A 16,306-nucleotide genomic window follows, 5' to 3' on the forward strand; every position below is an offset into this window, starting at 1 on the left:
TAAATAAATGAATTAAAAAAAAACATCAGACAGCACCTAATTGGGTGCGGTCACGTGACTGTATCGTCCAAAGCACCTGACTAGCAGGATAGTTTGACAGTGCAGTTGCTCCCATCAACTGTTAACGAAGTCATGTTTGCGGATAGTTCTGGACGGTGTTGCTTTCTGATTTTTAATGTTCTTTCACTGATTATACTCCAGGAGGGCTTACACACGGTGGAGGGAGTTTGGCCTCTACCTCAGTCTCTCATCTCCTCACCGGAGCAGTATCGACTTAACCCTCAAGCTTTCTACTTCAGATACGGAAGACAGTCAGCTGCTCAACCGGGATGTTCTGTTCTGGATTCAGCATTCAAGAGATACTTCTCTCTCGTTTTTCCAGACTTTACCTCTGGTAAGTTAAGCCTAGTTATTGGATTTATATGATGGTAGTGGAAAAAAATTGGTCAACAGTGTGAGTATTTCATTGTCAACAATCAGTGGATTCACAACTCCGGCGCTGTGTAATGAATGGGCAGAAACACTGCATTGTTCTTGCAGATTTTGTTTTGAACGTTGTGTTTGTCAGGATGGCTTTTAAAAGGCTTTTAAAACAGATCAATGGCTTTTGTTGTTATTCTTTCAGTTAGCCTAATACCTGCTGTAAAGCCCTGCATTGACTGCAAGTCAGAGTAGCAGAGTTTCAATGTGTTTGTTTTACAGAAACTAAAAATTGGAGGATAGCTACCACAAAAAATATGATATCAAAGTACATTCACTTCTGCAAAAATAAAGCAAAACAACTCGTGACTATAAACTCATTTTATTACCAACAGGATATGGTGATCTTGGAAACAGTGCAGGCAAACCATTTAATGTTGAAATTAGTGTTGACCAGGATGATTGTGAAGGTTACCCAAATGAAAACTCTTCTGAAAGATGTAAGTATGTCTGAATAATACCATGGCATGCCTGCTGATCCGGTTTAAGCATTGCCTTACAGCTTTTGTTTGTCTTGCAGACAACTTGACAGTCTCTTCTGGAAATGCATCTTTAAATGCCGAAACCGTGTGGGGTGCTTTAAGAGGTGATCAACTTTTTGAGATGCATTTATGAACAACAGGGGACTAGTATGAACTTAAGTGAAAAAAAAATAGAAAGCATGGTTCCTATTATTAAGAATAATGAAAAAGCTCTACAAAAGCCTGTTCAGCAAACAGCACTGGATTTCTTATGTTACCTAACACTGTAAACTGCTCTGGAATCTCACACTTTCTCATGTGTTGATGTGCTTCTATGACCTCTGTAATTGCAGGTCTTGAAACCTTCAGTCAGCTGGTCTATCAGGATGATTTTGGCTCGGTAAGAGAATATCAGATACCAATACTCATTATAACGTTAACTCACTAACATCATTACCTTCTCAGTATTTGGTATGATGACGCACGTTTATGGCCATTTTTCTTTCAGTATTTTGTGAACAAAACTGAGGTGGAAGACTTCCCACGTTTTCAGTTCAGAGCTATCTTGTTGGACACTTCACGGCACTATTTACCTGTCCGGACCATACTAAAAACTCTGGTAATAATCAGATGACATAATCAGATCTTCAGCTCTGTGTTTCATTAACACTTGCCATCATCAGTGATCACTGACATTTTTTTTTTTGCTAGGACGCAATGGCCTACAGTAAGTTTAACGTGTTTCATTGGCACATCGTTGATGACCCCTCATTCCCCTACCAGAGCCGCACCTTCCCAGATCTTTCAAGTAAGGTAAGTCATGTGGATCAAAGTCATGTGAAGCACTGTCACAGTATAAAAAAAATAATACTTCATGCCAGCACATTCACAAAAATCACTTGTAAAACTGTTTATATTTCACATGAGATGAAACTGTAGAGATTTTATCTCATCCTAAGTTTTTTTTTTACTAGGCCTATTGCTTGTGAATTAGTAAGATAGGAAAGCTCTGAAAGGTTGCATTAACCCTGAACAAAGACTCCTGGCTCTGATTCAGGGGGCTTTCCATCCAATGACTCACATCTACACACAATCTGATGTGAGAAGGGTGATCTCACACGGCAGGCTGCGGGGAATACGGATACTTCCTGAGTTTGATTCACCCGGCCACACCAAATCTTGGGGAAACGGTAACATTGAAAAACCACTCAAACCACTTTTACTCAAAACAAATGTTTTATCCAAATGATCTCAGCTCTCTGCTGGCCACCAACAAAGTACATGGAATTATGCGTTGTTTGGACCAACAGGGATCCTTTATACTTTTGTTCCAAAAATGTGGCGGGCGCACCCCCTGTGGTGTGTGAGCTGCCGCTAGGAAGTACGCAACATGCGTGTAATGGCAGCTGAGCACCATTATTTGTTGATATTGTATCAATAAATAAACAAATGAATAATTAAATAAGTAATTGTCAAACACTTTTTAATAGGGTTTAACAGTTCAAACATTTAAATGGTGAATTTTTGTTACATAGTAATGACTGCTATGCATCGCTCAGTGACCATAATTGACTTTCAAATATTATTATTGTCATCATTATATTTTTACTTACTGTTATTCTCCCCATTGTTTCTGATGTGAGAAATCATTAGGTCCATTATTATACATTCTGTTCTGTGTTAACTGTAGCCTGTTTTATAAAACTTGATACCGTAAATATGGCTATAGAGACTACCCCTTTTCTTTTTTTTTTGTCTTTCTGGCATTGTGGGTGTGTCAGCTAAGATGAGAGGTAAAAGGGGTGCGCAGCCTGAAAAGTTTGGGAACCACTTCCTTTCGCCATGGAGCTTAGGCCATTGAAATTGTCTCAGGAACATTACAGTGCAACAGATTTCTGCACTCAATATACACAACGCAAGATAGGTATTAAAACTGACCTTAAGCTTCTCTCTCTTTTTTTCAAATCTCAGGACAGCCTGGCCTGTTGACTCCCTGCTACTCAGGTAGCAAACCTTCTGGAACATTTGGTCCTGTGAATCCAGCATTACCTTCCACCTACGAGTTCATGGCAGGACTATTTAAGGAAGTTTCATCAGTATTTCCTGATTCCTATATCCACTTAGGAGGGGATGAGGTTAACTTTTCCTGTTGGTGAGCTGCCAAAAAGTTATACACTGGCCAGATATAATGACTGAAAATAGGATGCTCTAGTTTTGATGGCTGCATGTTTACAATATTACCGAATTTTGCATAAAATGGTCAGGATAAATATCTTGTTCCTTTTTAATGCATACGCCAACCCTTCAGTGCCAATGCCTGCAGTGTTATGCATGCATTGATCTGTTCTACTGTGTTTCCTTGTTTAGAGGTAGCAGTCATATTTTCTTCAACAAAGAGCCATATAAGTTTATTTCTTAACCAGATCAAGGTTCAGGCTTTTTAAAGTAACAATAAAAGCAAAACATCTATCTATCTAGACACTGTTTACTGCTGATCCTGTTTGGGGTAGAGGAAAATGTAAAATGAAATAATGTGTTAAGTTGTAACTATGAAACTTCTGGAAATCTGTGCCCAAATAACTAGCAAATTTCCATTCAAAGACAGATAAATGACTCCCACTTCTTGTGTCAAAAGGAAATCCAACCCAGATGTTCGTGCATTCATGCTGAAGATGGGGTTTGGAGCAGACTTCACTAAACTTGAAGCATACTATATGGAAAAGTAGGTTGTAAAATAAAACATTCAGTGTAGGGAGCTCTGGAGAATACACTAACCAATAAAATTAAGTAACAAATGCCATTTTAATATTTTCTAGCATTGTGAATATCACTTCATCGCTCAACAAGACCTCCATAGTGTGGCAGGATGTCTTTGACTACCATGAAAAGGTAAGTCTACTATATTTCCAATGATTGGGTGTTTTATTTAGACAAAAGTAGAAATAGGTACCGCGCCCATTGACCTGCTTTTAAAACATATTTGGCAAAGTAAAGCACAAATATCACACAACCAGTCAATGAAGTCTGATGGTGTATAGTTTTGTGTTGCAGCAAAGCTCTTTTTCAGTGGTGGAGGTGTGGAAAGAGGGCTGTTACATTTGTGAGGTGCGCAGGGTTGCTAAAGCAGGGCTCAGAGTGATTCTAGCCTCTCCATGGTACCTGGACAAGCCAGGAGCCGCACATGACTGGGCTCGCTACTACAACGTGTGGCCCCTCGCCTTCAAGGGTTAGATTTTAACTTGTGTGCAGTGGTTGACTGAAGTTGTGATCTCTGCTGTGGGTTTCAGTGACTGAAAAAAAAAGTTTTGCCTCTGTACAATTCAGGGCATATATATAGTCAACCATTGTTGACTTTCTTTGCTACACAGGATGGTGAGTTTGTGTCATCCCACCAGGTAACAGGGAAAACTGTTTTCCTCATAGTGTGACATAGACTGTGTATCATTTCAATATGACATACTAACTGATAAAAAATATATCATGTCAAATACATCTACCAAGGTGTGTGATTAGTGCTGTAAAAGTTAACAAGGCGTTTTGATGTATAGCAATTTCACACACTTCCATCATAATATAGAGGAAACAAAACACCATTTGAAGTAGTTTGGCAAAGGTCCTTGCATGAAATGATAAAAATAATGGGCTGAACAAATAAGAGAAATAAAGAAGAACTGGACTTTAGATAAAATTCTAAAGCTGTATGGTCTGTACATATTGCCTTTCCTTCCTAGGAAACAATATTTTTTGCTGCGTTATAACATATGCGTGCCCATGACCTAATCTGTAGGTGATCTTTCATTGAAAATACTTGACAAGTAAGGTAGCAGAAAAATATGTATACATATTTTCCCTACTTGAAACAGAATGCTGAATAATGTTTATCAGAACTGGTTGTTTGTGGAACTGTGGCACGTAATAAAAATGTTTCTAAGAACTCAGGCTTTTCTTTTCTAGGAAAACTAGCCTATCGATGAATCATAAAAATGATTTTCAAAACTATATTTTCAAAACTATAAAACTAAAGATTTATAAAATTAATTAGTACCTCAGCTTAATTTAATGAAATGCAACAAAGAAGGGCAAGACAGCATGTTGTTTGTTACCCTGCACAGATTCCTAAGGACACAGTGCTGCATATCTGGAAGGGCCTACCAGCTCAATATTACAAAGAGCTCAGCAGGATCACCAAAGCTGGCATGAGGGTCCTGCTGGCAGCCCCTTGGTACATCAACCATATTTCCTATGGCCAGGACTGGCGCACCTACTACACTGTGCAGCCACTGAACTTTAATGGTTTGTGCATGTAACAGTAATATCACATATTATTGTTGTCTTTTGTGCTGGTGATGGGACCTGGTGATGGAAACTACCAATCAGAGTGATCTGTTTTGTAAGGTGCATTTATCGGTGGCTTTTTGAGTTTTGATTTGAAGTGGTGTACTAAACTTAAACTGAGATTGTGATGATCAGTAAAGTCATTACCAGTCTGTTCATAAACAAAATGTAAGTTTTATATTCATTGTCCCCTCACAGGTACTGAGGAGCAGAAGAAGCTGGTGATAGGGGGTGAGGTCTGCATGTGGGGTGAATATGTTGATGCAACCAATCTCACTCCACGTCTTTGGTAGGAAATCAAAAACCCTGACATCTTAAAAATTTCTCCTTTGAGCTTGTACAGGAAATACGAGAAAATAAATTGAAATTTGTCTCTGGCTGCACCAAAAATTACAGGCCAAGGGCAAGTGCAGCAGCAGAGAGACTGTGGAGTGATGAGAAGCAGACCTCCAATGTGAACATGGCTTTTCCTCGTTTGCAGGATTTTCGATGCAAGCTCTTGAGGTACATCACTACTAATATTCCTCTTCAAAGAAATATCTCATAATTTCAGCTTTGTAACATACTCATGTTTCTGCTTCTCTGTCACCCCAAGGCGTGGTATCCAAGCAGAGCCTCTGTTTGTGGGACACTGCAAACACGAGTACCAAGGTATTTGAAGCGTTGGATGGACTATTCCTACGTTGCAAATTTGTCTGTAAAGACTTTGAACTTACTGAGCTCACAGTTGGCTGAAAAATCATGTGTGCTGCCTTTTAGGGATGTGATTTTTAATAGATACTTTGTCTTTCCAGTTTCTGTGTTCTGAATGAATACACTTAAATGCTTTCTCAGGGATATATTGAAAAGCACCTGGGTGCAGACAGTTGGTGGGCAGTCTTTGAGCATGAGCAAGTTACATTAGCTACCAGGAAAACACATGAACTCAACAGGGTAACCATGGATCACTTTTTTAATTTGATCATATTTTTTATAGCACAAGGCAGATGTTAAACTTACAGGAGCAGCATTAAGACCGGTATTTACTAAAAAAGTTTAGGAAAGCATGTAAGCTAATGTATTCTTGTCTCATTTAGGGGGAATTTGCTCTTTTCAGTGAGGTTTATGTTCAGTTAAATACAGTTAAAATATTGTTTTCAAGGCTTGTGAGAGGGTTGATGGATGTAAAATACTGCTTGTAGATTAAGGAAAAAAAAACAAATAATGAGAAAGAAAAAGACTTCTGCCTGGCTTGAACATGCCTTTTATGATGGCCTGTCAATTTGTCTGCAGCTTGGACTTCTCATGCTACTTTTATATAATACTGTTTTCTATTCTTTTCTTTTTTGTTTTTGTAAAATGATTTATTTTTTATTTTTGTAATTGACAATATTAAAGAGACTCCCTTTTGAGGAAGTCATAATAATTGTAATTCTATGTGAATTGTACTTGATTTAAGAACAATGTGTATTTTATCATCAGTTTAAGGCTGGATGATTGCTGAATTTACATCTAATCATAAAGTCTGTGTGTTTCTTTTCATATCAATTACTGTTGCGGTGAAATAAAATTCTGATGGAGCTCAACTTTAAAGGTTGTCACTTCACATTATATAGTTACACAGGCTGTTGGTCCACATGACTGAGCAAGTTGATGAGATAATTTCACTGTTAAACTGAAAAAAAAAAAAAAAAAAGGATAAAAATGAAAAACAAAAACCCTTTCAGATGAGAGGCCGGTGCTGCAAACCTTCATGGAGACATCTGTCCCGACACCAGCCTTCACCAGAAAAAGATAAATAACAAATAAATAAATAAAAAACAAGTAAGTTCTGTGAAGTTAGATTATTATTATTTTTTAATTTGAGTGATCCAAGAGATTAAGCAGTTCCAAACTAGTATGAATCTGACTTTGCTGACTTGGTTCTGGAGTCAAACTGTTGGAGAAGAGTTTATTTCGAGCTGGACAAAAGTACATTCAAAGACACAGTCATGCACAGTACTGTGACAAACACACACAAATACACTAACATGCTATAAAAGCAGTAGTGTATCATGATTTCCCACAACCACTGTATTTGAGTCTATATTTTCTTCTGCCGTGGGATTTCCATTCAAACCTGCAGTTCCACAAGAGCATCAACTAAAAGTGCTCACAGTTTTTACACAGAACGTTTCTATCTTGTGGTTTTTCTTCTTAATCATTCAGTCTATTTAGTTATTATTGCAAAACAAACACTATACCACAGCTGATCTCAGTATTTTCATTTACTGATAATAATATGTCTCAGTGAACCCGTGTATGAAGGCACTTGATTTCTTCTTCAATGATTTTGTAATTTGCTTTAGAGACTTTTTTTTTCTTTGGATGAATAATATCATGCTAGTGGCTCTTGGAAACTCATAGTAGGTCACTTTAAATATCTGTTCAAAACAACACATTTGTTTTGTATTTGTACAAAAGAGGTGGACTATAATTTTCAGTTCTTATTTAAAAAAAGTTAATCCTCACTCTAAAAATGTCTTTCTACACCTGAATGACAAACCTCTGTGTTACCCTCCTCGCCCTACTGTTAAACTTCCTGAATTTCTCACCATTAATGACTGAAACAAATAAACACATTTTTCTTTAATTAGTTGATAAAATGCATATTTCTAATTTAAGGAGTGAACTACTTTTCTTAAAAAATATCAAGCTGTCCTCATGTATGGAAATCATGGCGATCAGTCTCAAAAGGCCCTGACTTGTGGAGGAGGGTGGATCCCTCCTTAGAACATCTTTGATTAAGAAACCATAAGAGGTCTAAATAAACACTGAATACCATGGAGGAGCTCTTCTTACCGTAGGTCTACTGTAATATGTAAGCCTGCAATTGTTTTCCCCCTAAGAGGAACCTCTGACTCATCAGTTGTGGCTTTAATCTACTCAGGTCAACCATGTGTTGCTCTCACCACACCTGGGTCACATCATACAGAGGTGTCTGCTGCCCTCTAAAGGTAAGCAAGGAAATGACTGCCTGGGAATGTGCATCAGGAATTACCTTCATGGATGAAATTATCCATATGGTTCTCAAATTGTTATAAAAGGTGAATGAGCTTTTTCTTTTTTTTTTTTTCTCAGTTTTTACCAGCACTCACCACATTTTAACTCACTTTCTGAATGGAATGGCATGAATTTGATATGGACTGACTCTTCTCATTCTGTGGATTACAGTAGCAGCATGTGGAGAGGACAATCTTTGTTAGATATAGTGCTGACACCTCAATCCCTCTACTTCATCTGATTTGGAGGAGGAGAGGTGCCCAAGAATTGCTGGAATGTACCTTACAAAGCTTAACCATACAAGTTTTAACCATTCTGTGCAGCCACTAGACATTAGATGGACATGGTGCCTGCAGTAAAATAGTAACTTGTTTTGTAACAACAGGACTGACATGAGATTATCCTGCAAGGACATTTACTGGGCTTTGATCTTTTGGTTTATAACTTTGTATTTTAGGATTAAAAAAAATATTTACAGTTGATTTTAAATCAAATTCTTGCCACAAATGGAAAAAAAGAATAAACCCACAGGGGAAAGTACCTCACGGTGGCCCCGTAGAAGTATCAGAGCCCTCATGCTATGTCTCAGGAATTTTTGCCCAATTGGAGAAAAGGCCAACAAAGACCCTTTTTATACTGCTAAAATGGCCTGCAAAAAAGCTGTTTTTCTCAAAGTTGGACCTGAGACCCAGTTTTGAAGTAAATCCACTGGGGACCACGTGGCTGCCTCCTAGGGGTATAGGAGCCCTTGGCTATGTTTTGCAAAGTTTCGGCCAAAGGGAAAAAGGCCCCTTTGCCCTGTAAAAAGGGCCTGCAAAAAAGCTGTTTTTCTGAAAAGTTGAACCTGAACCCTGGTTTTGAAAAACCCACTTTGGATGCTTCTAGGGACCTTATGGTCCCCACTTCCCTTGGACTATCAGAGCGAGTAGCCCCAGAGTAGCAGGGCTATGTCTTGGGGAGTTTTGACCCAACTGGAAAAGGGGCCAACAAACACCCTTTTTGCCCTGCAAAAAAGGCTGTTTTTCCAAAATGTTGGACCCAAAACCTTGTGAGAAAACCCACTGGGGATGCTTCTAGGGACTACGTCTTGGACAGTTTCAGCCCATTAGGAAAAAGGGCCAATAAAGGACCTTATGCCTCAAAATGGCCTGTAAAAAGGGCTGTTTTTCTGAAAGTTTTAACTGAAACCTGGTTTTGAGCAAACCCACTCGGGACGTTCCTTGGGATCTCATGGTAGCCCCCTAGGTGTTTTAAGGATTTGTATTTTTCCTTCTTAAAAATGTGTCCAAGGCTACAAGAGCTCTGAGTTCAATTAACCTGAATGAGATAAAAGGTCAGTGGTCACTTAGGTTTCATAAACACTGCTGGTATCTGAACATGACAAATTAAGAGGTAATTTTTTAGGGTTTTGTTTAATGTACTGGGATTGCGGACATGTAGCAGTGGGCTGGGCTATGCTCAAGGACAACTTTATTGCCACACAGCCACCATCACCTGCAAGTAAGTTTCCATTTTGATACTTTCTGAAACAGTAAATCATGGATTAACACAGCTCCCTGAGACACCTGACAGACTCTAGCAGATACATCTAAATCATATAAAAAACAGTTATAAACAATCTAAATATAATATTCATTTTTTATTTCCTAAGAGAAAATAAAAATAATGTGGAGACAATGACAAGTCACCCAGAAACAGAGGGTGACTCTGAAGATGAGAAGGAACCAACAACCTAAGCAGCAGGCAGTAAAAAGCATGAACCTCAGTTATATTTCTTTCTGTTTATGTCCCTCCAGGCATCACTTTCAGGGGTTAATGGTTAAATCTTTTTTCTCAACAAAGCAGCCTTGAAACAGAAAGAGAAGTTTGAGTCAGAGGATGACGATGATAGTGAGGACCAACAAATGGAAGATGATGAGGATGTATCACAGGAGGAGGGGAAGATAAAGATGATGATAATGAGAAGGTAGAGGAGGAAGTTGATGATGATGGTGAAAGTAGCCATGATTCAGGATGACAGTGAGGAAGAAGAAGATGAGAACCAAGAAGATGAATCAGATATAAGTTTTCTGCTTGTTAATATTTCTTCATGAAGCATATTATTATTTCATGTTCTTATGCTGCAACTATCTTCTTCTTTTTTTATTTTTATTTTTTTGAATTCAAATGTAAAAAGGAAACTCCAAAGAAACCTCTTCCATCAAACGTAGGGGAGGGAAGAACAGTTTTTATCAGGTTTGTTATTTGACATTTCCTAAACCTCCAATCTGGATTTTTCACGTCTGCCTACCTGCTTCTTTTTTTTCCCCATTCAGTTTATTTTTTAGTATCATTTCAGGATCTACATTTCAGTCTCTGTTATCTTACTGCTGTTTTATTTAGAAACCTACCATCTGACATGGATGAGGAGGGTCTTGAATGAGGAAGGCTGGATGAGGAAGTTCTTCTTTGCTTCAGGGAGCTGAAGTATAGCTAAACTGCTCTCACAAAACAATGTATGGCTGTGCCCAGTAGAGGGTGTTATTGTCATTTTTCCCCATCGTTTGATCAGTTGTTGGTCAGCAGTTCAAAGAATTCAGTCTGGATCAAAATGACCTGGATCGGGAAATCCCATTTTTTGCAATTAAGGATCAGATAATCCGTCTGAGTTTTATGGCAGTTTTACAAAGCAACCTTGGACTGGAGCTACAAGAAGAAGAACAGGTAGAAGAGCTAAGACTATCTTTAAGTGTCTCATTTTGAGACAAAATACAATAATAATATAAACATCCACTTCCATTTTTGATTTTTTCATGACCTCTCATCTGAGCATCAACAAATCAAAACAAATATACATTAAAAATGCATTGTGAATATTCTGAAAATGTCTTGAACTAAAAAATAAAAAGCTAAATGTCCAATAGTAAAGAATGTTTGGGGAAAATCATAATACACACAATACTTGCATGTATTGTCCTGCACAACAATGCTACCAGGTACAATGCCCCTCTCTGTGATGATGTTTATGGTCCACCTGAGGGTGACCAACCTCTGCCATTCTGTCAGTATTAGGGCCTGACTGGATGTGTAGCAAAAGAAGCATTTACTACATTTTCTTCTGAAATCCACCCCCTGTTTTTTTGGATCAAAATTATCTAAATCCTACTGAAAAGTTTCGAACAACACAAACTGAAGGTTTGATCCAGATTAAAACAAGTATTGGATGTGTGATCTAATCCATCTTTCCCCTTTGGACAACCCATTTTTAAAATTTAATCCAATCCGATAATCAATATCTGATTAGATTATCTTTCAACTGGCCTCTGGTGTGGAGTGATGTATGACAAGAAGCTAGAGAAGGTTCAGATGATGGGACAATTGTTGGGTTATGGTTTTGTCCAGTTTCAGGAGCATATGCATGCTTGGAGCATGCTCCATTACCTTAACAACAATCCTGACATCTTTGGCCCAAACAACGTATGTCATGAGAAGCGTCAAACTGGTGCTTATTTGTTACGAAACACTGGATTCAACAAAATAGTTCATGTCCAGGTCAAAAAGAAAAGTTACGATTGTGACACCTAAATACACCTACTCTGTACCATAGTTGCTCTGCAGAGACCGATTGTTGACTTCACCTCACTCAAGGAAACTCTAAATTAAAGACTTTTCTAAAGGAAACTGTGACAAGAAAAAGCAAGGTGTGTTTTTATCTTGTGTCTGTCTCAGAGTGACTTACAAGTAATCCTTTTCAGGAGTAATCCTATCCTTTTAGAGAGACTTTTGTTAATAAAATGAAAAATAACTATAAAGTGGTAATTTTGCACATGTTTAAAAAACAACCTTTTGCAGGGGGGAAGCGAGACCTCGGACAACTGGAGGGGTACAAGGATCCAAAAGCACATGCATCATCAGTGCAGACAGGTATTAAGATATGATTTTTGTGTTCAGACTTTATTTTCAGTTGAATCAACATTTTAGAAAGCTTTTGAACCAACCTTAAAGTGAAGCATGGTGATCTGGAGACGGATAAAAAAGACAGAAGGTCTTGGCTTTTCCATCCCATCGGGGACCCAAGATTAGGTATGATGTCATTCTCTTCACTAGAGTCCTTTCTACGAAGAAATGTGCTTCACCCAGTGTTAAAGCTGATTAATTTTAAAAGCAACACTCATTTGTATTGGAAAGTTTTATTATTAAAATAATATGGTTTAACTCATTGGCAACCACAGAGGTGTTTTTTCTGAAGTTCGGCAACAGATTCTCAATCAAAGGTCCAACCCTAATGTGTCAATGTTTGTGCTAGTGTACTGTCAATGTATCCTGGGTGACAACAGCATGTTTTTGAGCTGCTTTTTTTCAGGATGCGTGACAAAGGATAACAAAAGACCCCATCAGCCCCTCAAAAAAAGAAAGACTACGATCCAACAGGAGAGAGTTTCAAAGAAGCCTGCACAGTCCAGAAACCATGTAAAAACATACAGTGATGTTTGCCTAATCATAACCTCAGGTCATGTTCACACGTCACTTTTTGACAAAGAATCAGCTTCTGAAGAATCAGGAAAAACTTTGTCCTTAACTTTCTTTCCTTATCAAAGGATTTTTTTTGAATGCACCAATAAATGAAATAGGTTGTTACTTATTTGAACGAAAAATGAGCCTGAAAGAATATTTTGTAATCTGCAGTTGAGACCTACATGCCAGGCATGGAAGTAACTTTAACAAGAGATCTCAGTTTTGAGAAAGGTGGATGCACCCAGTTAGGTTTAAATAGAGAAAGGTTTGCTTTTATATTACACTCAGTGCAAAGCGTCACCTTATACAATATTACTTATCATGGACACTCTCATCTCTGTCAGATCTCATTTCTAACTTAAGGTCAGCTGTATCTTGGTGATGTCTTGCAGAGCTGCCCTGTTCCAGCTCATGACTGGCTATGTTGTGTTGTCTTCCAGGTTAAACAAGCAAAGTAGCATTTCAAAAATCGTGACAGGGACTGCTTTGAAAGCCTGGTGGAACAGTACAAGAAAAAACTGATGGGTTAAAACAACATGAAAAGAAAGAAGTGGTTTGATTCCTGATGCATTGTGTGTGTTTGTTATATTTTGTATAGGGAGGGGAAGGGGGTTGGTTTAAGACGAAAGAAATCACTTTTATTTGGCACATGGAGGTTTCAGGAAAAATATTGTTGATCTTATCAACCAGTTATGTGTCAGACTGAATGATATATGATCCGCATCAGTAAAAAAAAAAAAAAAAAAAAAAAAAAAAATCTTAATATGTCATTTCTACCTTTATCTGGTTCCTGCATCTCTGTTATCTGAATTTTTTAGCACCACAAAAAAGTCTAAGTATGCATATCTGTGTGTATTTGGCATGAAAATATTCATAAACCCTTGGATTTGTTTTCTTGTGAATCTTCCCAGATTTGTATGAAATTTGTATGCGTTGAATTCGTACACTTACCCCTCTTCCCTTTTTGTATCACCACTTTTTCACAGCAGTTAATGATAAGCTGATTTCTCAGGATCAACAACTCCCACTCATGAACCCTGAATGTACAAGCATACCAAGAGGCAAACATCCACAGATGAGGCAATATCTTAACCTCGTCCAGTAGCCGTAAGACTTGAGTCATGTTTACACAACACCAACAACACGCCAGTTTATCTCACAATTTTTTTTAATTAAATATTTTCCTTTTTGTTTTTATCAAGAAATAAAAAATGAGAACAGCTGTACAGAAATATACAAAGTTTCATCCAGAGATATAAATAGCAGATTTTGAAGAGCTGTTGATATTGACCTGCAATAGAAGCTGCCCTTTGCCCTTCCTGACTGTGACTTACAAACACCTGTGTTATATTTGGCGAGACTCTACCTGGCTTTCCAGAATTTCCAGGCATGACTTAACATCTCATTGTGATGTTTCTTCTAACTGATTAAAGCATCTAAATAAAAATAAATCAGTATTTTTAACCCAGTCTGTTGACATGTCCAGGCAGGAGCTAAGATACACATTTCTTGGTATGACTTTCCTTTGTATGCCAAGCTTTGTTCATTTGGCTGATTCCTTTTAAAACATCTCATGCTACAAACATTTTTGGTGAAAATTTATGTTGTTTAAAAATACATATTATTTTAAAACAATGTATAAATAGACATTTATGTATATAAATAAGTGCGTATTAGGAATAACATTTCCCTCAAACTCATATCCCAAAAGTCTAACATGACTCAGGAAAGTGCAGAGTCAGACATCACCCATGCAAAACGGGCATTAATTGCCCAATAAACAATTTTAAACTCACAAGTTGTCACTTGATAGTGTTGCTAGTCTTTTAGCAGGTCTCAAGACGGTCCAGATTCTTCAGCAGCACACTGAGGAACTCCTTCACTCTCATGAGAGCCTCTATGCTCACCGTGACAACAAACTCCTTTCGATTCTGCAGCTCTTCAAGCGGTTTAGGAAGTGAGGGCTTTGAAGGATTCTCACTGCAGTGACCCTGCCTCCAGTGGTCAAGGTAACCTGCCAGTGAAGAGATTTCACATTTGATCTGAGTGACCCCAACAAAGGTGTCAGAGATCAGACTGTTATAGCCCTCCAAGATGGTGGCGATGGATAAGGGTCCATTCAGTTCATCAGCAGTTTGATTGATTGTGAGGCCAACAGGGGCCTGCAAAAAGTAAAGAACATGATGAGTTATTTATCTATTTTTTTTGTCAAACATCTATTTTGTCATTATAAAAGTCACTATCATACCTGAAAGTCTCTGTTTAGTCTAACCACCAGCTGTTCAGCCATCCATTTTACTCTTGACTTCATCTTCACCACTTCAACTGACAGAGGAGCAGCTGTACCCACACTGAAGACTGGCAGTAGACAAAAGAAAAGTGCTACGGTGTAGTGCATGTTATAGTCCTTTTGCAGGTGAAGAGCTGGTTGCTATTTCTAAGAGAAAGGAAAAGTGAGACATGATTAACTGCCCCTTCTTGTAAAACATTGTATTTGTTTATCTCACACATGCTGTTTCATTTCTGTGTCATCCCACTGAGACAGCCGGCATGAGTTAATCCCTGCATGTCATCGTTTTATGCCCAAACACATTTCATTCCAGTAAATTACTCAATATGTTTGCCTGTAGCAGGAAACATTCAGATAAAGACACCTGTGATTTTTATAACTGTGTAACAGGTACAAAGATCAGTGAGTCTGCAAACAATCCCAGACACAGCTGCATGTTCGGGAAGAAGAGACTGAAACTGACTGATAAAAAGACAACGATATACAACCAAATAGAATTTCTGTCCCAAACAACACATGCAAATAAATTCAGTGTTTACACCTATAGAAATGAGCTGTCAATGATCAGATGCCTAATAAGCAAGGGATAAGGAGTGACCCTGATCCTAAACAATGAAACGATGACAGTAGAGTTGAATTTCAACAGTGAATGAGATAAGAGTAGAGTTGACCTTACCTTCGCTGGTGCTTCTGTGCCTGCCACTCTTAGGCTCCATCAGGATATCTTATAGTAGAGGACTGTTGACTCATCTCTTACTCACCTCACTCCAACCCCCCCTTACCTCCCTCCATCTCACACCCCTCAATCCCCTGCTGGCGCTTTAGGGTTGGGACAGGACACAAGTTTGACTTGAAGTGCATTTTTTGTGACTGCCTTGGGACATATTTGAGTCACAGGAGAAAGTACACAGAAACTAAAAAATGATTATTAAATGAGTCACAGGAGAAAATGTACAGACTATTTATCATTTTGATCCTTACACTTTCTCTCAGAATCATTGAAGGTTCAGGAAGGGCTGCTTATGAGTGTTTTTCTTTATAATAGTTGAAAACAGAAGCTCCAGCTGAAGCAGGTAGATGACTACACTGGAGGTTAGTTTAAGTGTTTCCTGAAAAGTACACACTTATTACCTTGCGGCGTTAAATTCTTAATTCCAAGTGGTCAGTACCCCAAAGCAATGCTGAGAAAATTAGTTTGTAATTGCTTATTTTTATTTCAGGAACA

The 16,306-nt window shown here is 38.2% G+C and overlaps 2 protein-coding genes across 2 annotated transcripts; one reads left to right on the forward strand and one right to left on the reverse strand.

The window, feature by feature from the left end:
* Window positions 1-76: 76 nt before the first annotated feature.
* hexa (hexosaminidase A (alpha polypeptide)) lies at window positions 77-6,831 on the forward strand. The gene is made up of 14 exons (XM_074678530.1): window positions 77-394; window positions 816-920; window positions 1,001-1,066; window positions 1,295-1,341; window positions 1,450-1,560; window positions 1,653-1,754; window positions 1,999-2,131; window positions 2,913-3,093; window positions 3,577-3,663; window positions 3,758-3,830; window positions 5,054-5,234; window positions 5,475-5,565; window positions 5,673-5,780; window positions 5,872-6,831. Exons 1-14 carry the CDS (start codon window positions 133-135, stop codon window positions 5,933-5,935), a joined length of 1,611 nt encoding a protein of 536 aa, XP_074534631.1. The 5' UTR covers window positions 77-132; the 3' UTR covers window positions 5,936-6,831.
* A 7,400-nt stretch (window positions 6,832-14,231) lies between these two features.
* Window positions 14,232-15,831, reverse strand: LOC141796722 (leptin-like). Its single transcript, XM_074677973.1, has 2 exons — window positions 15,040-15,831; window positions 14,232-14,953 (listed from the first exon to the last, which is right to left on the reverse strand). Exons 1-2 carry the CDS (start codon window positions 15,187-15,189, stop codon window positions 14,618-14,620), a joined length of 486 nt encoding a protein of 161 aa, XP_074534074.1. The 5' UTR covers window positions 15,190-15,831; the 3' UTR covers window positions 14,232-14,617.
* Window positions 15,832-16,306: the final 475 nt, after the last annotated feature.

Source organism: Halichoeres trimaculatus, unplaced genomic scaffold, assembly GCF_033239565.1.
Source record: "Halichoeres trimaculatus isolate MK-OKI-2021-1 unplaced genomic scaffold, fHalTri1.1 fHalTri1_scaffold_10, whole genome shotgun sequence".
Classification (NCBI taxonomy): Eukaryota; Metazoa; Chordata; class Actinopteri; order Labriformes; family Labridae; genus Halichoeres; species Halichoeres trimaculatus.